General features: G+C 39.1%; 2 protein-coding genes across 4 annotated transcripts in view; one reads left to right on the top strand and one right to left on the bottom strand.

Moving 5' to 3' along the window:
• Positions 1 to 85: 85 nt before the first annotated feature.
• On the top strand, positions 86 to 22407 carry VPS37A (VPS37A subunit of ESCRT-I). Of its 3 annotated transcripts, XM_048848156.2 has the most exons (12): positions 89 to 403; positions 5287 to 5361; positions 6705 to 6819; positions 8888 to 8988; positions 10079 to 10286; positions 10497 to 10567; positions 12101 to 12228; positions 12312 to 12370; positions 12453 to 12521; positions 16297 to 16440; positions 17647 to 17727; positions 18051 to 22407. In XM_048848156.2, the coding sequence occupies exons 1-11, from the start codon at positions 276 to 278 to the stop codon at positions 17725 to 17727; spliced, it is 1179 nt and encodes a 392-aa protein (XP_048704113.1). In that variant the 5' UTR covers positions 89 to 275; the 3' UTR covers positions 18051 to 22407. The 3 variants fall into 3 exon arrangements, with proteins under 3 accessions (XP_048704115.1, XP_048704113.1, XP_048704116.1); XM_048848158.2 differs by lacking the exon at positions 16297 to 16440 and having other exon boundaries at positions 86 to 403; XM_048848159.2 differs by lacking the exon at positions 89 to 403 and having other exon boundaries at positions 5287 to 5359.
• MTMR7 (myotubularin related protein 7) overlaps positions 22267 to 25461 on the bottom strand; it is a 96439-nt gene continuing 93244 nt past the window's right edge. Inside the window, exon 14 of the mRNA XM_048848143.2 lies at positions 22267 to 25450. Coding sequence (XP_048704100.2) covers positions 25094 to 25450 — 357 coding nt within the window. The 3' untranslated portion in view covers positions 22267 to 25093. The remainder of the gene's footprint in view (positions 25451 to 25461) is intronic.

Here is a 25461-nt window from a genome sequence, read left to right as displayed (position 1 = left end):
CGGGCTCCAATCGCGCTCCGCGTTCCGGGGCACGTCAAGCGACTCTGGGGGCAGCGCCGCCGTGTCCCAATAGGTGCGTCCGCCGAGCGGTGATGACGTGTGGCGAATCAGGCGGGGCGTGTGTTGATGTCTGAGAGGACAGTGGCTCGCGCTGCATACTTCCTGTCTCCGAGCAGAGCCCAGGGCTGAGGGCACCGAAACCGGCACCGCCAGCGGCCGGGCAGAGCGGCGTTCTCCCCCTCGGGGCGGCGGGTGGCCCGGGCGCCGCGGGGAGGATGAACTGGCTGTTCCCCCTGTCCAAGGGCGGCGGCTCCTCGTCCCCCGCGGCCCCGCTCCCCGCCCTCACCAGCCTCCAGCAGCAGAAGCAGCGGCAGATCGAGTCCCTGCGCAGCGCCCATTCCGCGTGAGTGACCGGCGGGGTGGGCGGGAGTCATCCCGGAGCCGCCCCCGTTATTTCCCTCCCGGGCTGCCCGGCCGTACCTGCCTCCCCTCCTCCCTCCGGCGTCTGCTTCGCTCTCCGCGGAGCCTCAGGGCAGCCGCCGCCCGAGAGTTACTCGGCGCCGCGCCAGGGGCTGGCGAGTCCGGGGCTGTGGGGAGCCGTTCTGTGACTGTTAGCCCTGGGACACGAGAGGCAAGCCGGGGGCTTCCTTCTCCTGCATCATCATCAGAGATAGTGCTAGGCGCTGTGACAGCCGGGCAATCTCATCTCCTTCCTTGCCTTTGCACATCTGTAAAGGGCGGACCTTCCCTCCAATTATTCCTTAAGCGGTTCTGTTAACGATGCAGAAGACCAGCTGTGCCCTCCTTTATTTTGGCTCTTCAGGAATAAAAAGTAACCAATTGAATGTTGTTGCTAATTCAGATGAGGTGGTAGTATCTGTTGCCTTTTTCATATCCATGCAAAAACATAACAGAAGTGACTAAAGTTGTGACACTTATGAAAGCCATAATGTAGAAGTAATTGTACTAGCACATCTGTTTATACCAATATAATTTATTCTCTTGAACTTGAGCTGCATCAGTACGGACATTTTTGTACCGATATGAATGGCCTCCACACTGGTGGGTTTTGCTAGTGTAACTATCCTGGCAAAGCCCTTCTACTGTAGACAAAGTCTTACAGTGAGAAACTTAACGCTCAGTTTGTTCTTTTATCAAAGAGAAGAGTGTGAGGCATCATGGTTCTGATGTATTAGTACCTTCACAAGTACCTGGAACTAAAGGGCTCTTCTGTTTAGTGGTGAAAGGTATAACAAGAATCAAAGTAAAGTGTCTCAGAGAGGGGCCAGGAGCAGAGCGCAGGGTGGGAATCCCAGACCCTGCTTCTGCGCAGGGCCAGGGGGTAGCTAGCCAGGACCCCAGACCCTGATTCTGCTGCTGTGCGGAGCCAGGAGTGGGGAAGAGCAGGCAGGACCCCAGAGCCTGACCCTGCCGCTGCTGCAGGAGGGAAGGGCAGCCGGGACCCCACAGCCCAACCCTGCCTCTCTGCAGAGTCGGGGAGGGGGGAAGCCCATAGCCTGACACTACCGCTGTGCGGGGCCGGGCAGAGGCCCGCAGTCCAGACCCCGAGCCCACCATGCAGGGCCAGGAGGCAGCTGGTGATCCGGCCTGTGACCTTTTGCACACAGCTGAGCTAGGCCGCAGCTGGGTGTTAATTGGGCCACATGTGAGCCATGGGTTGAAAACTTCTGGTCTATAAGAATCCAAAACTAGGTTTGCCTAGTTAAATTTAACTGGAAATGTGTATTCTTAAACATAAGTCTTGCAGCACTATAACCCAGTGTTGCTCAACTTGTGGCTTTAGAGCCACGTGCAGTTCTCATGGTGCATTCATATTTGCACTGATCACATAAGCATTACCATACTTTCAAGATGTGCAAGAGAGTGCTAAACAGATAAAGTGTGATCCCTTCAAGAACCTGGCATGAGAAACAGAGGAGAGAACTTTTTCCTCTTCCATCAGCCGGACAGGAATGCAGGGCAGGAGAAGAAAACCACACTCCCTTTCAAGAGCCAAGAGAGGGGAACAAAGTTAAGTTTAGTAGTTGCAGAGCACCACTAAATCCTGATATAATATCCTGATACTTCATTGTGATGCTTGAGTTGTGGTGTTACTCAGATGTTGAGATACTGCTATTGTTTGTTTAAGGTTGTGCCTGCTAAGAGCTAGGCTTTTCCAAAACACTCCATAAGGATGGTCCGTGTTCTGAGGAGCTCATGATCTAAGGGCAGACAAGTAGACAGAAATTAGGGGAAAGAGAATGTGAATAAAAATAGGCAAATCATATACAATTCACTGCCCAAAAATGTCATTAACACAGAGTTAAAGATGGCTGGCAATGCCGTATACCTTTCCAGAACATCGAGTGCAGTTATACTTAAACCTCTGAAAACCAGAAAATAAAGAGTTAAGGAATTCTGCATTAAAAAAGTTTCTGGCAGTGAATTTTCCTTGATTTTGAGGAAGTGGAGATAGTGAGGGCGTGTGTGAGTGGGGGCGCAGAGAAGGAGGCTTCTGGGTACACCTTGCTGAGGCCAGGTCTATACTAAACAGTTAGGTTGACTCAGCTATGTCACTGTGGGGTATGAACAATCCACACCCCTGTGCAGCATAGTTAAGCCAACATAACCCCTGGTGTAGATAGCATTAGGATGACCAGAGAAACACTCCTGTTGCTGTAAACATAGCCTGACACTCTGCTACCAGCTCTGCCTTTCTCGTTTCTGAAGCCACTCAGTGCCCCCGATACAGCTGGAGGGGCCATAGGGAAGAAGGAAAATAGTAACCAGTAAGGCAGCAAAGGGGGAGTGGAGAGGAGCAGAGTCCCAGACTCTGTACTCCACTTTGGGGGCTAATATAGAAGGAAGGGGCTCTGTACAACCCTCTGTGGAATAGGAGGGCTGCAGAGGTGTGAAGTAGCCCATTTGACTCATTTGGACAGTCTCAGATGAATTGGGACCTGGAGATAAATACAACAGCCGCTCTCAGAAGTGTGAACTGACTCATTCATCTAATTGGGTGTTCTCCTTCCCCCTCCTGCTAAAGGTTGCCCAAGACCCGATTGTGGAATACCAGTTTTCAAGACACACTCACTATGCTTCTGAGTTTTAGAGCACTTTCAATATTGAAATCAGCTCCTTATTTGGAGTGTGCTATCTGAGGAATCCCTTGACTCCAAATTTGCACCAAAAAGTGTTAGCTGATCAGTAGTAAAGATTATCTCATTATAAGAACTGTACAAATTTGATTCCTGTGACTTTTTTAGGCAGACTATATCTGGAGCAAAAGAGCTCAAATTTGGACCACTAGCCCTACCCCATACCCCATGAGGCAGAGAAATTTTCTAGGCAGTCTGAGTCAGTATGTGGATTTTAGAACACTTGGAAATATTGGCTGTAAAACAGTAAACTAATCTCAAATTTAACTTTAGCAGAGCTCCTGGCCAGCATAATATATACATTACAAGTTTGTACAAGTCAGCTTGATTCATTGTAAGCAGCTTGGTAGAGTGGAACTTTAAATGTGGACAAGACAGGAGCTTTGTGGAGTAGTTCAGGGAGGTTGTATCATGCCTAGGGAACAGTGCAGAGGAAGGCATAGAGGTGATTTTGAGAGAAGCTAACAAATGGGCAGACAAGACTGGGAGCACTGGCAGAGCAGAGGGAACAGAGGACAATGCAAAGCCTGACACGGAAGATTTGAGGTGGTGAGAAGCTTAATTTCCATGTGATAGTAGATGGAGACCCATTGTGGGGAGTTATGTAATTAAATTGATGGGCAGTGAAGATGAGTTTTTGGATGCACTTTATATGGACTAAAGGCATGCCATGTGTATGTTTCAGAGGCCAACAATGAGAATGTTGCAATAGTCAAGTGTCAAACACAATTTCAGAACATCTTTTACAATTACTTATTTCACGATGAGATTCCACTTCATTAAAGTAGTGGCCCTTCAATGAGTATCACTGCTCTGTCCCCTAAAGGAAGATCTTGGAGCGTGTGATTGTTTTTCCCCAAAATTTCAGACTTTTCTGTTAATATCTGTGAAGTTGCTACAGGAATGACTGTTTTGTCTTTAAACATTTCTACATTATTTATAATCTGAACATTGAAGCACTGTTCCTGTGCCTGAGAACCTGAAAGTGAAACAGAAAGTTTAACTTTAGAACTTTAGAAACAGGTCAGAGTGACTAATCAATTTACATTATAGTGGTGGTAGTGCAATAACAAAAGATGAATAACCTTCTTTTATTAGCAAACGATACTTTTAGCAACACAAGTAAGGCATTTTGTTTTAAATATGACTTCCAGTTTGAAAGTGTCTTTTATAGATATGTATTTCACTTTCCCTATTAATCTGTCAAAAATGACATGCTATGGGTTTATTGTACTAAATTTTAATAACTCTTAAAATAGACTGTAACACAATTGTGCAAGAATGACTCTTTCTATAGCTAGCTCACGTAGCTCTTATATAGCGCTTCAACTATAGATAAAATGTGCTATATAAAATTAATCTATTATGGCAAAGCCATAGAACAGCACTTTTGACAGGCTAATAGGAAAAGTTGCAGTGAATTGGTGAAGTGGGTATTTAATTTATCATAAACGAGGACAAGAAGTTCACACACTGCGAAGTTGTTGACAAAACTTTTGTCTTTCATGGGTACTTTAAAAAGCCCCCCTTCCCCGCAAAAGACAAAAGTTTTGCTGACACAAGTTGCAGTGTGAACGTGGCTTTGTCGGCAGGAGCACTCTCCTGCTCACAAAGCTAACACCGCTCGCAGGGCTGGAAGTATTTTGTCGGCAAAAGTGCCGACAAAGTACCAACAAAAAGCATTTACACACACTGACTTTTAGCAACAAGGCTGTGTCGACACTGCCTTGTCGTTAAAAGCTGCATTGTGTAGACAAGCCCTTAGTCTTGTTGTTTCAGCCTGCTTGGCTGCACACTGAAACAAAGGCAACCAGGAATCTGTTCAGAGTATGAAGATTATCTTTGCAATTAGAAGGATTAATTATGTTTTGGGGAAATGGAGATGACGTTACATTTACGAAGCCTGGATTTTTCTCGTGCCTTTATGTAAGCTGCCTGCAGTCACGTATCTTAACAGTTCACAACTGTCCTTCTCTTTTTCATTTTATCTAGGTCAGCATTCTGTGAAGATGTTAAATAATTGCAACAATTTGTTTTCTTTCATTTTTTACAAGTATAGTAGAAAAATAAATCAAAGTAATGTCTGTATCTACTGTTAATTTGACTCTAACAATTTTTTCCTTTATAGCATTGCCGAAATACAGAAAGATGTGGAATATAGGTTGCCATTCACCGTAAACAACCTGACCATTAATATTAACGTGTGAGTAGCGTGAGATCTACTTAAACATAACTTTAGGAACTTAAAATCTTGCCTCGTAAATAGTAACAATAATAAAACTTAAGGCCCCATTCCCGTAAACACTTACAGATGTGCATATCTTTACTGTACTAGTAAACACTCAAAGTACATGTCATATTTTCAGGCTCAGTTCTAAAGCAAGCCTACATTTTTTCAGCAGGAAGCTAAGTCACATAAAATGGCAAGCAGTTTCTAAAGTTTGAATTGAATTACTAATAGAAACTTTCCTTTTAATTCTCTTTATTTTCTGTACTAAAACATCAGTCATACAAGATCATTATTTCATTCATCTTTTCTACTGTAAATTAAGTTTTTTACAGTGTTTACTCTGAATTTGCATGCCATGGTCTCTGGCACCCTAGGCTGTTTTAGTTGCACATTTTTACTGCTTTAGCCTAGAGCATTTTCTCTGGTGCCTGGTCATGGAACCTAATTCTCCTGTGGTTCCCAGGGCATCGCCCTTTTCTCTCGAAGGGTTTGTCTATGTGGGACATTAGTGTATGGCAAGCCAGGGTGTGACTCTGTGGCACACTAGCTTGCCACATGGTAATGTCCTGTGTAGACCCTGTTCCAGTGCACTGAAAGTTCCATAGTGTACTTTCACATGCTTGAAGTGAGCTGTAGCTCACGAAAGCTTATGCTCAAATAAATTGGTTAGTCTCTAAGGTGCCACAAGTACTCCTTTTCTTTTTGCAAATACAGACTAACACGGCTGTTACTCTGAAACCTTTCACATGCTGGTGTTTGAAACAGGAGTATGTATAAGTGCACTACCAAACTTTTAGTGCATTGGAGGGTCCACAATACAAGTTGTAGATTCACACCCTGGCTTGCTGCAGTGTGTCTCCTGTTGTAAGCAAGCCCAAAGTTTGTATATCCCAAAACACCATGGAGGTATTTAAGCCTATTCAGCTGCACTGGAGAGTACAATCTGCTCTCTCCTTTTCTCAGTCCAGTTGCCCTCCTCGGTGCCATTTAACATTCTGATTAACATTCTCTTCCTTTTATTGAAGAGACATGATGCAGTTTTTTTTCCTGCTGTTTAAACTGATCTGATCCCAGAAAAGACGTATTCAAAGAGGTCACTACTCATGTTACTGTCTCTTTTTTTTTTTCCACAAATTTAGTAATATATACCTGAAGTAAAAATCCCTCTTGTGCACCTCACTTTGTCTCCATAGTTTTTCCTGTTAGGAAGTAGGATAATCTGATATTTTTTCTTAATGCAACACATTCCTAATAAGACAAGCTTATAATAGACAGTTAAAAATGCCAATAATAATAAAGTATTTTTGTGTTTACAGCTTGCTTCCTCCTCAGTTTCCTCAGGAAAAACCGGTGATCAGTGTTTTCCCACCAGTAAGACATCACTTAATGGACAAACAAGGAGTGTATGTGGCATGTCCATTAATAAGCAATGTATGTATAATTCATAATGTCACACCCTAACGGTTATATAGCAGATTTCATATATGTAGCACTCTGACTTCTCTAGTACATCTAATAACAAATTACTAGGAATAGAAAACTTAATCTATATGTGCTTTGTGTAAAAACAGAAAAACCCACAATATTTCTGAATAATCACTCAGAACAACTTCTATTGCACTGCTGTAAGCTTCAGTGACTTGGAGGGTTACTGTAGGGTTTCTTAAATATGGATAGCACCATGTGTTGTGACTTAAGTCTGATTTGCAAAGACATCTTCCTGCTTTGTTGTGAAATTGTTGTAATCTAAAATTAGATTACTTTGCAATTTACTGATGCATGCAACACTAAGCAGGTCTTAAAGATGTTAGCTATCCTAGATAACAAATGAAAGACATATTGTGTTTTCTCTGCCGGGGTGTGTGTGTGTGTATATGTATGTATATCAGAGTTGTTTTACTCCAGTTCATTTAGTAGAAAATTCTTTCTAGGAAATTCCCAGTCATTTTTGGATACTTAGAAAAATGACTAAACAGACCTAATGCTCATCTGAAAGCTCAATAAGTTAACACATTAATCTGAAATAAAAAGCCATTCAAATAGTCAAAACTACAAAATTGGCTCTGTTATTTCTATCAAACAATTCCATATATAGATAGCCCATATCTGATAATGGAAGATATGCATAGATTTCCAGTACCCACTCTCAGCTCAGGAGGCTTCAACTCTTAAAGAAATGACTTATTAAAAACGCTAAGGGCTTGTTTACACACATTTTGAGTTACCACTTTAATGATCTGTTTCTGTACTGTTATACAACCTTCTAATGTGGATGCAATTATACATGAGTTATAACTCATGTTTAGGCATACAACAATATCATATGAATAATGATGCGGCCTCTGGCGGAACACAGCTGAAAGTATCAGTTCAGGACAAATTGCTTAGAGCAGGACAGTTACAGCCCAAGGCTGGGTTTCCTTTACTATTAAGGCACACCAAACCAGCCAAACAGAGAGGACTTCGGTCTCACCCCACTGGCTAACCATAAGTCATACAAGTAATTCCCTTAGACACTCCAGTTTCCCAGTGTCACCACTCGTGATGGGGACGAATAGTTCTGAAAACCAATACCCCAGTAAAAAAAAAAAAAAAAAAGTTCTCCCGATCCCAAAGGGCCAAGCCCCAGACCCAGGTCAATATATAAGTCAGACCTTACCCACAAATCACACTGTTGCCAATTCTTTAGAATCTAAAATGTAAAGGTTTATTCATAAAAGAATGAGATATAGATGAAAGTTAAAATTGGTTAAATGGAATCAATTACATACAGTAATGGCAAAGTTCTTGGTTCAGGCTTGTAGCAGTGATGGAATAAACTGCAAGTTCAAATCAAGTCTCTGGAGTACATCCACAGCTTGGATGGGTCATTCAGTGGTTTTGTTCAGAGCTTCAGTGTAGCAAAGTTCCTCCAGAGGTAAAAAACAGGATTGAAGACAAGATGGAGGAGATGCAGCTGCCTTTTATAGTCTTCTTGCCATGTAGCCTGTGCTTCCTTTGTTCCAAAAACAAGCTACCTAGCACATGGCATGGAAAAACTTTAGAGTTCTGTCCATTGGCATGTCCCTGCATGCCTTGCTGAGTCACAAGGTATATCTGCCTTCTCTCAATGGGTCAGCTGTATAGCTGATGGCCCTTAATGGGCCATCAAGCAGGCTAGGCAGTGCTGATGCCAAATTGTCTGGGATGTCACCCAGAAGCATAGCACAAGTTTGAAATACAGGCAGTATAAAGCCAATACTTATAACTTTAAATACAAAAATGATACATGCATACAGGTAGCATAAACATAACCAGCAAATCATAACCTTGTCATAGACACCTTACTTAACCTCTTTTGTACAAAATTTGATGTCACTATGTGACCTTGGTTGCAACAATCTATACAGTCACAGTTTATGTCAATGACGTCACAATTGCATTCATGTACTTTTTTTTTGGTGAGCTTCTTTGATACTTTAGGAGTGCTAAATATAATATAGATTTTGTTCTCTACCAGTTCACAATGCACTCTGACCTTGGAAAAATTATTCAGAGTTTACTGGATGAGTTTTGGAAGAATCCTCCAGTTTTGGCTCCTAGCTCAACGTCATTTCCATAGTAAGTATACATAAAGGTAAAATTGAGAAATCAGACCATTTTCAAGTGTATGCAAAACCTGGACAAGCAATTTCCAGATTAATCTTTAGATTTTCTTAGGAAATGTATGAATGTAACAGTATGTCAAGGAACAAACTGGAAACAATTAGTATGTAAATTAGTTGAAGGAGAGGCAAAATGTCCAAAGAACGGTTTTGTTTCAGGCTGGAAATGTATAATTCAGCTAATTGATTTGTATGGATCTGGCCACTTCGGGTCAATTTTAAAATGATAAATATAGTTGGCTTTCCTGTATTAGCATGTTAGTTTGACTTTAGTGCTTTTATGTTTCTGAAGATTAATGAATGTGTACCACTAGCAAAACAAGCACTTCAGGCAATGATTCCTGTAAGCAGTTGTTTGTTCCTGGGTGCCCCGCTGATTACCTCAGGATCTGAAACTCCCAAACCAGAAGGCAACTTTTCTTTAATTCATTTGTGAATCTGTCCAATAGATAATTAGATTAAAATATTATCTATTGGACAGATTCACAAATGACACTATAGCCTTGTCCATACTTCAGAAATTATTGATCACAGACAAGCAATATCATATGCAATTTTGAATTTAAAAAAAAGTTAATCACTTCAGAAACTGCTTAAAAGCTTTATCTGTTACTGATGCTCTTAAGTTTTGTAGGGTGAATAAACCCTAATAGACATTGCAACTCATTTATTTTAAGGGCTTCTTAGTGGAAACCAGGTTTAAACTGATGTTTTCACAAACTTCTGAGAAGCATAAAACTTGAGTTTACATTTGCAATTGGCTCTATATCAAATCTGAGAGCATATAACTGAGACAATTGAGCTTACTGCATTATGAAAAACTTTCTAAATATTGTATAAATAGCAACATATGGTAAAGTATCTCTCTCAGAATTATTTTTTTATTCTCATTTTTATTATTACTTTTAAGATAATAAATACTTGTGTACTACTTCAAAAGCTCAACAACCATGTACCTTGCATGTGCGCTAGTAATTTCAGATGTATTTTTAAAATATCATAAATGAAGAGTAAACAATTAGTTGCTGATGTTAAATTTTTTTTAGTCTTTACAGTAAACCAGCTGGAATGCCTCATTATACTCCTCAGGGTTTTCCGTTTCTTCCTCCATACCCACCACAAGAAACAAATAGATCTATAGCCTCTGTGCCAGTTGCTGAATCAGGTTACACTACAGACAAACCCGCTGCTCCATCCTATGGCTTGATCACAGACCTGCCATTACCTGTTCCAACAACAGAAGCACTATTACAGGTTTGTATGTGTAGTGAGATTTATCACTTAAGCAGTCTACACCTACATCCCTCAGAGCTAGTCCAGACATTTGAATACAAATCCTTCTCAGGGCAGATGTGTGCAGAGGCAACCATTCTTGCCATGGCAAGGGCTTTTTAGATGAGATTAGAAGCAAAAGAAAGAAATTACTATTCAAAGTTTAAATAATGCTTTTAAACTTCAATTCAGGTGGGCCAGAATGGCTTCAGTTACAAGATGCCTGATGTTCCTGATGCTTTTCCAGAGCTCTCAGAATTAAGGTAAGATCTTGGAGAGAAAAGTGTTTACTTTGTGGTAATGCATATGACAATTACTGCTTGAACTGGAAAAAGATTTTTTTTTTCTTGTTGCTAGATAGCCACCAAAAAGTTTCATTAGGAGAAAAGAGTACTCATATTTACCATGACTTCCTTAGTTTCTGTAGGTTGCTAGACATCTTTTATTAACTCAGGTTTTTTTCTTGCTCAGGGTTTTTAATAGGAAAATATATTGGGAACTATAGGTAATGCTGTCTTACATTACTCTGACAAGCTATAAAAGAGTCTCTTGCTGTGTCCTTCAAACTGTTTTCCTGTGCATCACCAGGCACCCAATGAGTGTAACATCTGGAAAATGAAAGAGTCACAAAAAAGGCAGGAAGGCATATACTGTATTTAGGGCAATCGCCCATAAAAAAGACTTCCACTTTTGTGAATATTTATAACTTATGTTGTAAATACTTGCTCTTACAATAAACATTTATCCATACTGCCACTTGGCTGATTTTGTTTTTTTAAGCTGTGGCAAGGCATTAACAAGTAGCCTTCACTGGAGAATTTCCTTCAGGCTTTTGAAACAGCCTCTGAAGCCAGATATATCTGTCTGAAAGAAATACATTCTTCAGTTAAAATTAGTCTGAGACAATGGATTTGCTCACACTCTGATGTCCTACTCTTAATAGTTGACTAAACCAAAAACTCTTTCTTGTAGAATGCAAATCAGTTGACCTTTCCTATACATTTCCAGGTTTGGCAGGATGAACAACAGTTTCTTAGTGTCTCTGGAAACAGAGAATTCCTTAAGGGTGTATCAACAAGCAGTTTAGATATGAGGCTTGTAAGCACTAGTAGCATATGTTTAATATATAGCAAAGGGGTTTTGGTTTCTTTTCTTTTTTTTTTTTAAAGAAACATTACCAGCAAGTCTGAGCCTTCCAAGATGACTAAAGAGAAATGTGGACTCAATGTATCATCTTCTAAGCTTTTCCATAGCGCTTCAGAATTTGCCAACAATGTGATGTTTCTAGTCTAATTTCTCAAATTGTGTTGAATCAGAAATAGATAACACATTCAGGAGCACATTAAGGAAGTAAAGATTGAAACTAAAGACACTAAGGGCTTGGCTACACTTATATTTTATAGCACTCTAACTTGCTGGCTCGGGGGTGTGAAAAATCACCCTCCCGAGTGCAGCAAGTTAGAGCACTTTAAAGCGCTAGTGTAAACAGGCTCTGAGCTAATCCCCTCGTGGAGGTGAATTACCAGGAGCGCTGGGAGAGCTCTCTCCCAGTGCTCACACGCAACCACACTCGCACTTCAAAGCGCAATTGTGGGAGTGCTCCCGAAGTTTCCAGTGTAGCCATGCCCCAATATACCACCTGTCAAAGCCTGTCCACTGCAGATGGTAGAGTCCAGTGTAAGAAAAGATAAAACAACATGGCTTCTTTGCTGGAGGAAAAGAAATCCCAAATAAGTTGCTAGCTTTCATTTTTGATTGGCCTTTTTGCTGTATATCCTTTTTTTTTTTAAATCCAGTATACCACAGCTGACAGATATGAATGAGCAAGAGGATATTTTGCTGGAACAGTTTGTGAATCTGCCCCAGCTGAAGCAAATCATAGTGGATAAAGATGACTTAGTGAAAAGCATTGAAGAGTTAGCAAGTAAGACTTCAACATATTCATAACTATGGGTGTGTTTTCAGAACCATAGTCTCTTAAAATTAAACAGCTTATTTATTTTACAGAAAAAAATTTACTGTTGGAACCCAGTCTAGAGGCAAAAAGGCAAACAGTGCTTGATAAAGTAAGTGAATGAAAATAAATTTTCTGGAAAAGAAATAGCTGAAATGTTCTTTGTATTTAAGAAATATTTTCTCCCCCCCTAGTATGAACATCTTACTCAGATGAAAGCCACCTTTGAAAAGAAGATGCAAAGACAGCATGAGCTTAGTGAGGTATAACTTTTTTTTTTTTAATTTCATGTTGACTTTTGAATAACATACTGCAAACTATGGACAAAAGTATAATAAAAATTGTAAAGAATGTTATTCTGGCCAGATTCTGCTTTTATGTGAGTCTGCATGGCTCCCATGATTTGAGTAAAGTGGAGCTATGTAATATTTCTGCGACAGTCAATTCTTAGGTGTAAAGTTAGCTTAAAAACAAAACAGACGGTAGTAGTACAACCAAATCCTATTTCACATTCAGTGGTACAGTAGCAAAAAATCTGTCAGATGCTGAGTGATAGTGCCATTAGAATTGTTCCTGACAAATTTGGTCAAAGGCAGGTATTGGGGAGAGAGATTGACACCCCCCCCCCCAAAAAAATCTATTAACTAAACCAGTTAGCAGGATGACTTAATCAAACTCTTTGTTATGATGGGAGGAGTTGTAACAGACGAGGTAATAAAATCAAGAACACAGTTAAAACCTGGTTAAGAGTTCTAGGCCAGACACTATAAACTTACTTCAGGAGAAGGAACACCAGGGCTGAAGTCCAGCTTAGTTCTCCGCATAATATGTATAAAAGTACCAACTATAAGTGAACCATTCTCACGTAATATCAGTATCGCAGTTTAACAAGACTTGACTATTTTCAAAGCTAAAGTGTGTTACAAAAAAAGAGATGAGGCCAGTGTAATTGACTTTGAGCCTAGCTGGATAAAGAAAAGGTGAATGGAATTGGTTAGCTTAAAAGTTGGTTTTGAGCTGCCATAAAACTTTTCCTCTTTGTCAAATTGGTGTTTCTTAAGGAAAAATACCAGTATGTTCAGCTTAAATTTCCCTTTGTCTTGATGCATTCAGTTCTTTGTTTCACGTAGATACCAATTTACAGATACAAGCATGTTGTTGGGACTAGGAGAATAAACTTTTTTGAACAGGATTCCTCCTAGAAAAAGTAAACTAAATTGTTCAGTCAGTTGTATTCCAAAGGTATCTGAAAGCCATGATTATAAAGATTTTGTACTTTCACCTGGCTCCACTTACTCAGGTTTGTGACCAGTCCTTACATTTCTGGTGTGAACTTCAAGTGTGAAGCCTATTGATTACTTTCTATATTTTGCTTTAGAGCATCTTTTAATAATGACTTCTAGAAACAGTGATCTCAAAGGCCTTGGGGACCCTGCAGTCAGATCTGTGAGGGTGGGCTTTAACAACCACACACAGCATCACTGAAATCAGTGGAGCTCTGCCCAGGTGTAAGGGTAAGTCAGCCCAAATCAGCTACTCTTCCAAGTGTTGTCTTCATTCTGTGTTCCCGTCTAGATTTTTTTTTTAATCAATTTAAACATTCACTGATTCCTGTAGGTGGCAAATTTCTAAGTTGCTTAGCAGTCTTAATTTTAAGATACTACAGTAATGTTCTCTCCCACACCCATTAAGCTGTTTTCATGCATTCCTTTATCTACCTTGTGTAATACACCGGACCCTCGCTAGAACGCGCATCTGTATAACGGAAATTCGGATATAACGCGGTTGCGGTCATGGATCCCAAATTTAAGTACAGTACAATTTTTTTTCACCTTATTAAATCGACCGCTGAGCTCTCTCCTGTCGACTCTAGTATGCCATCAGAACGAGGAGCACAAGCGCAGTCGATGGGAGAGCATCAGCTAGTCACGTAGCTGAAGTTGCGTATCTTAGATCGACCCCGTGCGGTAGTGTAGACAAGCCCTAATTCGATTGCTGTAGGCATAGAACGCCATACCAATGTAATGTAACAAAAATTTACAGGTACAGTACTGTATTTATCTTTAGGAAGATGTCAAAAATGTCGGGCAAAAGGAAGGCTTACTCGGTGCAGGAGAAATTGGAAGCTATCGAACAACTTAAAAATTGCAAAACCCAGGCAAAGATTAGTCGCGATATTGGCATCAACGAGTTCATCTTTTGTGGATGGCTAAAGAATACTGACTTACATTCATAACATTCGGAACTTACATTCATAACCTGGATGAAGAGCATGGCCTTCAAAGAAAACGAGCCCATTTAGCGAATGATGCCAATCTTGATTCTGTGGTGTACCCATGGTTTGTGCAAGAACAGCAGAAAGGCATTCCAATCTCTGGTCCGCTTATAGCCATGCAAGTGGAAAAATTTGACCGGGAACTTAATGGCGAATTCAGCAATTTTAAGGCAAGTTCGGGTTGGCTGTGGTGATTTCAGAAAAGACCCACAATCTCTCAGATTGCAGTTCTGGGAGAGAAACACTCTGCTGACGACGACGACGCACAATCATACCCTGCGAAGCTGAGGGAAATTTTACAGGCAGAGGGTTATTCAGAGGAACAGGTTTACAATGCAGACGAAACAGAAATTTATTATAAAATGTTGGCTGATAAAACCCTGGCTGTCAGAAAAGATGAATATAAGAAAGAAGGATATAAACAGGCAAAAGATCACCTTACTTTATTGTTTTGTGTGAATGCAACAGGCAACCATAAATTAAAACCATTGTGCATTGGAAAGTCTCGCATGCCTTGGTGCTTTCATCACGTAAATGTGAATTGCCTGCCATTTTCTTACAAGAACTCCAAAAATTCCTGGATGAGGAGAGATTTTTGAACAATGTTTCTTCACCGAATTTGTCCCTTCTACGCAAAAGCATTTGCGGGCAAAACGCTTAGAAGAAAAGGCAGTTCTTTTGCTAGACAACTGTCCAGCGCATCCTCCAGCCGAAAGACTCAGAACCCATGACCGTAAAATACGGGTTCAATACTTACCTGAAAACACGACTTCCAAAATCTAGCCACTTGATCAAGGTGTTATCGCCATTTTTAAGCAGCACTAGCGACGGAACTTGGTACGACAAATGATAGAAAGCAAGTTGTCTGTCACCGATTTCCTGAAGAAGTTGACTATAAAAGACTTCTTTTACATTGGCAGCGATTCCTGGAATTTATTATGTGCTGAAACGATAAACCGCTGTTGGATGGTGGGACTGAGAGTGTCGTTTGGCCACCTGCTCCTGGAAGAAAATGAAGAAAGCAGATGACAGTCTGACGAGGAATTCGACTTCGAAGGATTTACAGAGGAGGAAGTTGGAAGAACAGACATGGAGTGGATGCAGGAGCTGTGCCAGCAACTGTCTGGGCTCGGGGTAACTGTTCTGCCACAAAATATTGAGTCCTGGATGAGGCAACAATGAAGCAGAAGAATTTTGTCCCGTTGCTGAAAGTCTAATGGATGACCAAATTCTTCAGGCGGTACAACCAAACAACATTCCAGAAGCTGAAGAATTGGCCTTCGCGGTGGAAGAAGAGGAAGATGAAGTGGACATCATTCCAACATCCGCTGCGACTGTAGCTGGGTTAGAGACTGCTTTGAGATGGTTTGAGACGCAAGACGTTGAGCCAAAAAAATTATACAGCTACGTAGTCTTTTGCAGTTTGCTAAGCAGAAGCAGCACAGCAGCAAGAAGCGAAAGCATCTCACCGACTCTTTTAAGAAAAACTAGACTAGTTTATTGTAATGTCTACTTTAAATCTCTAATAAAGCAACACTTTTTTTCTCGTTTATTGTTTCCTTCAAGTAGGAGATTATTTTCTAAGGTTTTCTTTACTTTATGGATGTGACATTTACTGTATACGGTAATTTCATTTTAACGTGGTCCCCGCTATAACACAGTACTTGGCATGGATCCCAAATCCTGCGTTCTAGCGAGGGTCTGGTGTATAAACGTGGTTTTCTATGATTATTTAAGATTAGCAGGAAACTTTTTTTCCTCAGAGTTGCAGTCCCAGTGCTTTGCAGGCCAGACTGAAAGTAGCTGCTCATGAAGCCGAAGAGGAGTCTGACACTATTGCAGAAGATTTCTTGGAAGGAAAAATGGAAATAGATGACTTTCTTAGTAGCTTCATGGAAAAGAGAACAGTATGTAATATACTCTCAAGCTGAAATGAATTGTACAAGTGGTGTGTATGAAACCAGTACTTGAGTTATCACTTTTAAGAGTGGAGCAGTTCTGTGATTCAGAATGCTGGATTCTGTGACCTGCTGCACACTTCTTAAAGTCTTAACTAATTTATTCTGATTCTTCCAAGATGGCAACATATCTTCTTATATAGGTTGTCCGTAACCTTAGAAATGGTTTGTAGTCTTGTAAATTCATTCTCACGTCCTTGGACTCTAGGTTATTCTTGTATGTGCCTTCTATATACTCCCTTTTTATTATGCCCAGTTCCCCTAATCTTAGAAGGTGCTTTGTGACAGAGACTTACATCTCTTGTGGTTTTGCCACACTCACATAGCAGTGACCCCGTAACTTTCTTTGCTCTATGTATATTTTTTTGTGTGCTAAACTGTAAAAGGGAGAGTGTGCACTGATTTTTTTGTCAGAGACATAATATCATTGTTACAAGGTGGACAGAAATGTGTATGAGTGCTGAAATGTAGTCTTCCATCCCATTTTTTGAGCAAGAGCAATGAAATGTATCTTTGAGTGTACATTTTGAGTGATTCAGGTAATACTTAGTCCTGACTCAGTGCAGGGGACTGGACTAGTTGACCTATTTAGGTCCCTTCCAGTACTACATTTCTGTGATTTCTCCCACATATAGTATTGTCCTTCTATTCTTGCACAGAAATAAGGAAGAAAACCAGTTGGGCAGTTTTAAGAGGGGGAAGGAAGAGACTGGATCTGTAGAATAATCTGCTATGTTAAGAGTCTCAACCTCATCACTTTTAAATTTCCTTAACCCTTTAAGGATGAAATAATAGAGAATAATTAAAATTGATAGTCTTAAAATATGGTTCATGATCACTGCACATGCTCTTCGTCTCTGTCCTTGTTTACGAAAGATAAATCATAGTAAAGGCATCTAATGATACTGTAAATATTTTCCTAATTACTTTTCTACATAAGCAACTGCTTCAGGAATGTTCTTGCAAATATGAGTGAATTTTGGTGGAATTGCTGGTGGGGAAGTGGTCCCCAGGTCAGTCTCTCTTTTAAGATTCCATGAAATAGGCAACTTTTGAACTAAAAAAGAAATAGGGATTGGGTGTGTAAAATACAAAAATAAAACACAGCAGGTTATTCTTTTCAGAGCTAACTGGTCCACTTTGTTTGTGTTTTAGATTTGCCACTGTAGAAGAGCCAAAGAGGAGAAACTTCAACAGGCAATAACAATGCACAGCCAATTTCATGCTCCATTATAGGTAAACTGCTACATGAAGACAAATTCCCACACACTTTGCATTACCTTCATAGCACTTACTCTATATTTACTAACTGCAAACCGTCGTGTTAAAATTATTGGTATTTCCCATAACATTTCTGGATGTAGACCAACTTCAAGTCAAAATTCCTTGTTTGTCTGTTTCTATACAAAGGAAGGAAATAATTGGTATCTTCAAAAAGTGTGGGTTGGGGAGAACATCTACTTTCTGAAATACGTATCTGTAACTGGGGGGCGGGAAGGAGCTGCAAAATAGCTTTTTAGGGCTAAGCTGTCTAATTACAGAAACTTTTGTCTTCATAGACTATCCTGCAAACTAGACCTGCCAAGAGAAGAGTGAACAAACCCAACAAAGCACATTTTCTAACACCTATTTGCAAATAAGCATTTCATCGTAAATGGTTGTATTTATAGAACAGATTGTATACAGTGCTGGGACTGTTTTGTACAAATTAGAATGATTCTTTATATTCTCATTTTATTCAAGAAATCCTTCTATTGCAATCTTTGCACTAATATTTCTTGTATTTATTGTTGATAGTCCTTACCATATTTAAGTTCCTACTGCTATCCTGCCATTCTTTAGAGATTAAATATCTAAACATGTAACTTTGGCTAGCTTTGTACATTTTATAAAACATAATTCATATCTTTTGTATTTTGAATTTAAAACATTTGCTTGGGTTATTTTATGAAGACTCTTGAGGATAGTGAACTTTGTGGGGAGGAGATTGGTAGTGCTTTTTATAATTGTCCGTGAAATATCAGACTTCCCTTCCTTGATGCCAAAAATGTTCAATGCCAGTTTATTTTTATTTCAAATAATATCAAACTAAACGTTGCCTGCATCTTGTTGGATAAGTAGAGTCAGTTTAAGGAACAGATGCTTTGGAAAAATAGTATGTTTACAGACTGCTGATATATCTATTATACTAAAAGTACAAATGGACTCTTCATTCTGAAGTGACAAGGCACCCATCACTAACTAGCTACAGAGCTGTCAGCCAGACATCACCTTTCATTTTAAGCAAAACCAAAGGAATTTGTTGTTGCACAACATTAAAAAAAAAAAAAAAAAAAAAAGTCAGGCCACCTCTTTACATAGTTTTGGTGGTGTTTAGTGTCTTTCATCTGAGAAACACAAAGCACTTTATAAGCATTAATTTAATTCTCAAGTCCCTTCTGAGGTAGTAATTACCTGGATTTACTATACAAGGAAACTGATTTTTCAGTGGCTGTGCAGAGAATCATGTTAAGGGCCATGAATAGAACTCTTATCTGGTGATTTCTAGATCTTTGTCCTTTGATCATGAGACCTGTCTGTCAAGTGCTCTCCCTTTGAGGGGAGGGGATATATATTTAAAATGCATGAACAGGAAAATTACAAAGGCCACATAATGTTCTACAGGTGAAAAACTGAGCCCAAGGTACAATATTCTTTTTTTCTGGTCTATCTTACCAATTAATTGAGTCATGAAGTAAAAATACAGATTCTAGAGAAATAGATACATTTGCTACATCCTGAATTTTGGGATAGATTACGTTACTGCAATTCTCTGTTTTATTTCTATCATAGTTGTAACTTTCTTCAGGAATCTTGATCTTGTTCTCTCTCTCCCGCACACCTCTTCTGACAAGGTGAAGAGAAGCAGGGTGGAAAAACATTAGACTCTTTCTGAAAAGAGAGAATTTTTTTCATGATCTTGAGTCTACAGCTACACTACTTAATTCCGTCAAATCTGACAAGCTAAACAGGGTCAGACCAGGTCAGTACTAAAGGTTTCATACCAGTAGGTGTCACTCTAACCTCTAAGTCAGTCCTGAATTGAATGCTCCCAGCATTGTGTTAATATAGCCACTGTGTTCCTGGAAATGCTCTTTTTTGGGGGGGGGGCTTGAGGTAAAACTTAAATCTGACTCTTCGTAGTCATTAAAGATCCATTAGCACTTCTTACAAGTGTAGGAATGTTAAACCATATATGCTACCCAAATTTCAAATGGGGTAATATTCTTTTTACTTAAATTACGTCGATGGGTGCTTTTTAAATTCGTATAGTTGCCCGGCAGTTTTATTTAGAAAAACTTATTCTCTGTCCTCTGTACCGTGGTGTGCTGTTTTAAACAGCTGCTGAATATGGTGGTGGGCAAAGTAATCTCTGGGCATAGTTTCAGTTTGTAAACCAGATAGAGCTCTTACAGGATGAGAAGCACTGGGCAAATAAGAGACTATATGATTATTATATTCCTTGTACCACTTAAAGCATTACCCTGAAAGATGACTTACACATTTTAATCCTCAAAAAACATTTGAACATTAAAAATGTACAGCTGGGAGAAGTTTTGCCTCAAATATTTTTTTTGCTGAAAGATGCAGATTTGGTCCACTAAAACAGTTGGTGAATTTGAATTGATTTCAGTTGGGAAGGGGCACCCATCAGAAGTGTTGAAACAGTTTACTTCAGCATTTCTGAAAGTTAAATGGTTCAACTTTTGTTTAAGAAAAATATTTTGGAATTTTCCTCAATTTTATTTTTAAAAACCCTCAATCTAAACTTAAATGTTTTGGTTTGACACTACTTTTTTTTATATTAGTTTGCCAGTAATTTCAAAACATTTTTGTTTCAGGCTGACCTTTTTTTTTTTTTTTTTTTTTTTCACCTGAACCAAATATTAAGTTCCTTTGTAGCCCTTACAGTATGTTCTGCACACTGATTAATGAAAGTATGTAGGTGTGGTTTTCAAAACAATAAGTAGCTCACAATTTCCCTCTTCCTTTCCCTTGTAGTGCATGTACATTAAGTAGATTTACTGCAACTCCACTTTGAAATAGCTGTCCCGTTGAGAGTGCTGGAGCATGGAGGCTGCTTGTGGGCCTATAGAAAGTCTGTTTTCTATAATATTGCATGTTCTAGGCCTAATGAAACTTTAGGAAATACGTACTATTAGAGAAGAGAGACAGACTAATGCCTGACAGCCTGCACTGTATAGCCTCACACTTCGTGACAAAGTGCATACAGATGTGTTATACCAAGTGAAAAATGGTGATATTCAGTAAATATGCAGTTCAGTAATTTTCAAAATAGGAACAGAGGACCTAATTTGTCATCACTATTCTTCTACTTTAGTTGATTACTTCTGTACTGCAGTAACTGATTTAATTTCTGTTTGCAGTTTAATGGTAACTAGCTTATATTAACTTCTATCTCGGCAGTAAAATCTTTTGTATTTAATGTAAATCTCTATCCTTCTCCTTTGGATCAACTGACAGCCGAAATGCAGAGCTGAATTCTCTGTGTAGGGGTTGTAACATTTCATATATTGAAAAGATTTCTTCCACCTGCAGTATAAAGCAGCGAAGTCAAATATGTTCCTTTGGGAATGTCTCATATACAACTATACCTGGCTGACAAGATCTCGCACTGGGATTACACTCTCCTGAAAGGGCCCATTTTAACATCTGCCATATACTTCCCAATCTGTTTCACATTCTTTTATTTTAAAGTCAGGTTGATAACTATCAAATTTCAACTCTATCCACCAGCACTATGAGCAACAGACTTTACTAAATATAAGCAGATTGTAAGTTACTAGCTGGGTCAGTTGCATAACCATATTATAAACAGGTTTGGAATTAATCACACAGCCCATAGTTCTTAGTGCTGCAGTAAGCCAAGTCGCTATGATTCTTTCCCAGTGAATTGTGGGAAGGCAGTGCAGGGCTATAAGCGCTTGAGGGGTTTGGCCTGCATATTCCCTGCAAACTGGCAGGTTACTAACCAACGTGTAAATAGCACAAAGGCTTTAGCCTGTACCCTAGGACAAGCCAGCTTGCTCTGATGTAAATCAATATTATGCTTGGCTGAGGGTTTTGTGCACAGGAGCCAGGTTAAGGGCATCAGCCAAATTAGAGCCCATGTTACTTCTTGAGTGAAGACAAAGCCTCTAATCGCTGCTGGCACCACATTCTTCCTCGTCATGTAGGCCTGTAATTGGGTTTTTTTTTTCAACTCCCTGTGCTTTGTACCACACAGTCTCTAAATCCTGCCTTCTCATTATGAAACTGACGTGTGTGCATGTCTCTTGACACATTGCCCATCTGTACTAGTGCACCTTCATCTCCAGCCTCACAAACCAGCATTGCTTTCTACCTTCTCGCCCCATCCACTGAAAATATGGCTTCTAGCATTCTTTTTCTTGCTGATGGCTCTGACCACATAATTCCTCTCCTTGATTATTTTAAAAACCTTCATTGCCTGCCTCTGGTTTTGAGCCATCTCGTTCAAATTTCTTCGCCTCACCTTTAAAGCCTTTCCCAACTGTCTTGTTTTTTACTATATTGTGTGCTCCACAACTAATGCCCAATCATTCCTCTTTTTATTTGCTTCTCCCATGCCATCTCCATGCTTTCATCCATGCGTCCTCTGTGTGTAGAAATGAATTAATTTGTGAAATTACCACCCCACCCCTTCAAATTCCCACTCCATATCCTGCTTGGAAAAAAGTTAGACAACCAATGATACCAGCTTTTAGGGATTTTTTTTATTATTAAATTAAAGATGGGTGAAATCATGGCTCCAATAAACTCAATGGGAACGAGGTTATTGATTTTAACAGGATTTCACTGTTGGAACCATCTGCCACAATAAACAGTTAACCTATATTACATGGTTATTTTAATTTATTTCTTCCTCCCATCATACTCATTGTGTTGTGTCTCAAATTACAGAGTAGTCATGCAACAGTTATAGGGGGACTAAAACAGGATTTCATAATAGTGGCCACGTCTGTCTTCCGCAAAAATGGAGATAATGACTATCTGATGTAGGAGAACATGGGGGGGGGGGAATCTCTCATTCCAATTGATATGCCTCTTGAATTTCCTAAGCCTTATGTTACAAAGCTGTGTGAGCAAGCCTCTCTTTAATGCACTAATGTGACTCAACAACATGCAACAGTTGCAGTTTATTTTTTTAAAGTATTTTTCATCAGGCTGGTATAATGCTACAACACACACATTTACAATGAAAATGACTAAACCAAAGTTCCAGGCACTGTAAGGTATACAAATGGGAACTGCTCTATAAAGATGGGTGTCTAAAACAGTCATATTTTACTTATAAAGATCATTACAATAATTTCACAAGCAACATGAAGCTGGTGCTTCCATTTTGCATATATAACATACTTAAGTTTTGCATCTATTTCTAGATATGTCTAACCACCCAGAGTAACACCATAATCTGCAATGTTACATTTTAATGTGCAACGATATTGCCAGAATCTCTGAAAACTACTATTCTTTTGTATTTTAAATGTATTTGCATCACTTGTTCTCGTTGTGTAGGTATTTGCATCGTTGTTCTTGTTGTGTGTATATTTCTTCAAGAAAACTCATTCAAGATCTCCTTTAACATCATAGGCTGTAAAGTTTATGTTCAAAATGTGAAATACACTTTTTCAAAGTACAATTAAAATCAGGACTTTCATTTATTAAAAATGCATAAACATTTTAAAATATATATAGGGCCAGAGTCTCAGCACAGTATAAATTGACATAGCTCCATTTACTTCAATTGAGCTACAAGGATTTATTCAAGTTGAGGATCTGGTCATTCAGTTTAATGCTAAAATAAGAGCAAGTTATGCTTTTGTCCAATTATGGCAGCTCTCCTATGAGGCTGGGGGCTAGCCGGTCTTTTTACACACAAAGCTGCTTATCCGAATGAAAACTTTCCTACAAAAGTGGACCAGATTACTAGAAATATATTAAAAATCAACAAATTTAGGAATAGCTATGGCATCTGACTAGGCAAACTCTGCCTGTAAAACCTGTTCTTGAAAGATTAACAAGAAATATAACTAAAGCAAACTTGCACCTTTTACCATTTTATGTTCAACTATAGCTCAAGCCCAAAGGGACTTCAAGAAGATTTTTAAATTATTCAATTGTAAATGCTGGCACATAAAATAAAAGACAAAGTAAAGTAATTTAGTATAAACAAGAGAATCAAAAATGTTAGTATTTTACTGGTTTCAAACAGAGTTTTAATTTTTTAAAATTGCATATTTCCAGACCTTTGTTACTAATAAGATGTTAAGTTATTAAAATGGATAGATGTTTTAAAAAATCATTTTAAACAGCATACTTTGTTGCTTTTTTCCATTTCATTCAATGAAAATAAATTACTTATTTCTAGTCCGTTTCACATAAGGGGTTTATGTCCTAGTAATATTCAACCATGTTTGGGTTGGCAAATACAGCAAGAGAAAGTTTACATTCAGATGAAAATGTCTTCATTGAATTTATTTTAAAACAAGACATTTCTATCAGTATTAGGATTTGAGAAAATATTTTTTGCAATATCTAATTTCTGGGCCTAGTCTACTGAAAGTATCCCTTTAACTTCAGTTTTGGGGAAATATTTTAAAAAGTAATTTAGGCCCTTAGGTGCTTTTGGAAATTTTACCCTAAGTCTCATTGAAAGTCAATGGGACATAGGCACTTTTGAAAATTTTACCTCTAGTCTTTAAAAATTGCCCTTTTTTGGTCTGTTTTGGAATGATTATAGAAATAATACTATGTAAAGGCTAGAAAAACAACAAAGCTATTTGTTACTTAGATTGTAAGACCCTTGGGGGGAGACTGTCCTTGTTCTATGTTTATATAATGCCTAGAACAGTTGCGTCCTGCTCCATGACTTGGGCTCCTAGGAGCTATGGTAATACAAATCATAAATAAAGTAAACTCTGATGCCTATCATTCAGTGCAAAGTCATGGTTTACCAAAATGTTTGTGCGTTTATTTTTATATTCTTCCAGTTTTACTCAAAGACCTACCCACACAGATCCAACTGGAGGGTCAGGGTCCCATTTACGCACCCAAGTAATCCTGTTCATTTGCTTCCTTCAGTTCTACTTTTACTTTGCTAAAAGGATTTTAATAGAAAAATTTTCATAAAATTGTTAAATTTGAAAATTTTAAGAAACAAACCCAATATTTCCACAATGTACACAGCTACCTTCAAGGCAAAAATACTCAACAAAAACACAGTTATGTACAGTACGCATAATTATGGAAATATAAAAATAACATTTGGAAAGCAAAAATAAATGAATAATTCTGTATGGCTCTGATAAGGTTAAAAGAAGCAACCACAAGGGGCTTAAATAAATGTTCATAATAGCAGAGATTACCTTTCTTTAACATTGTGTCTTATTACAGCTATTAAGTGCTTGTTCTGCCTGGACCTTTACATACACAATTGCACAGCTCCTTTTCTTTGGAATTTTTTTTTAAAAATGTTCAAGGACAGTCCCTATTCTTCATCTGATGAACAGATGTCATTTCAGACTGTGAGAAACACCGCTTCATCTGAATCTTTGCCACTATCTTCACTAGGCAGGCAACCACCGCTTGGGGACCTGCAGTTCAAATCTTCCACACCTGACTCCTGATCACTGATGGCTGATAGGTCAGGATCAGAGCTTTTCAGGTTGTCCTGGGTCAGAATCAGGGCTGAGTCTTCTTCGTCTCCTTGTGAAGGGCTCCGGGATGGGAATGATTTCACACTGTTAATGTAATCCTGGGGTGTATTAGCTATGCTGTTGTTAGAGGTAGAAAGCCCTAAATGTGTGTTTTGGTCTTGTTGCTTAGAGTTTTCTTTTCTATTGTTTAACTGCACTTTTTTGAGATCTGCCAATCTCTGAAAGAGAA

Source organism: Caretta caretta, chromosome 4 (genome assembly GCF_965140235.1).
Source record: "Caretta caretta isolate rCarCar2 chromosome 4, rCarCar1.hap1, whole genome shotgun sequence".
NCBI classification, from domain to species: domain Eukaryota; kingdom Metazoa; phylum Chordata; order Testudines; family Cheloniidae; genus Caretta; species Caretta caretta.
The sequence above is the reverse complement of the archived record's forward strand: the minus strand, read 5'-3'. Positions and strand labels throughout refer to the sequence as shown.

Coding starts and splice junctions, on each gene's coding strand:
- VPS37A (XM_048848156.2), top strand. CDS start 276: ATGAACTGGCTGTTCCCCCTGTCCAAGGGCGGCGGCTCCTCGTCCCCC. Junction 6,820..8,887: donor CATGTCCATTAATAAGCAAT/GTATGTATAATT, acceptor GTTCTCTACCAG/TTCACAATGCACTCTGACCT. Junction 10,287..10,496: donor CAACAGAAGCACTATTACAG/GTTTGTATGTGT, acceptor ACTTCAATTCAG/GTGGGCCAGAATGGCTTCAG.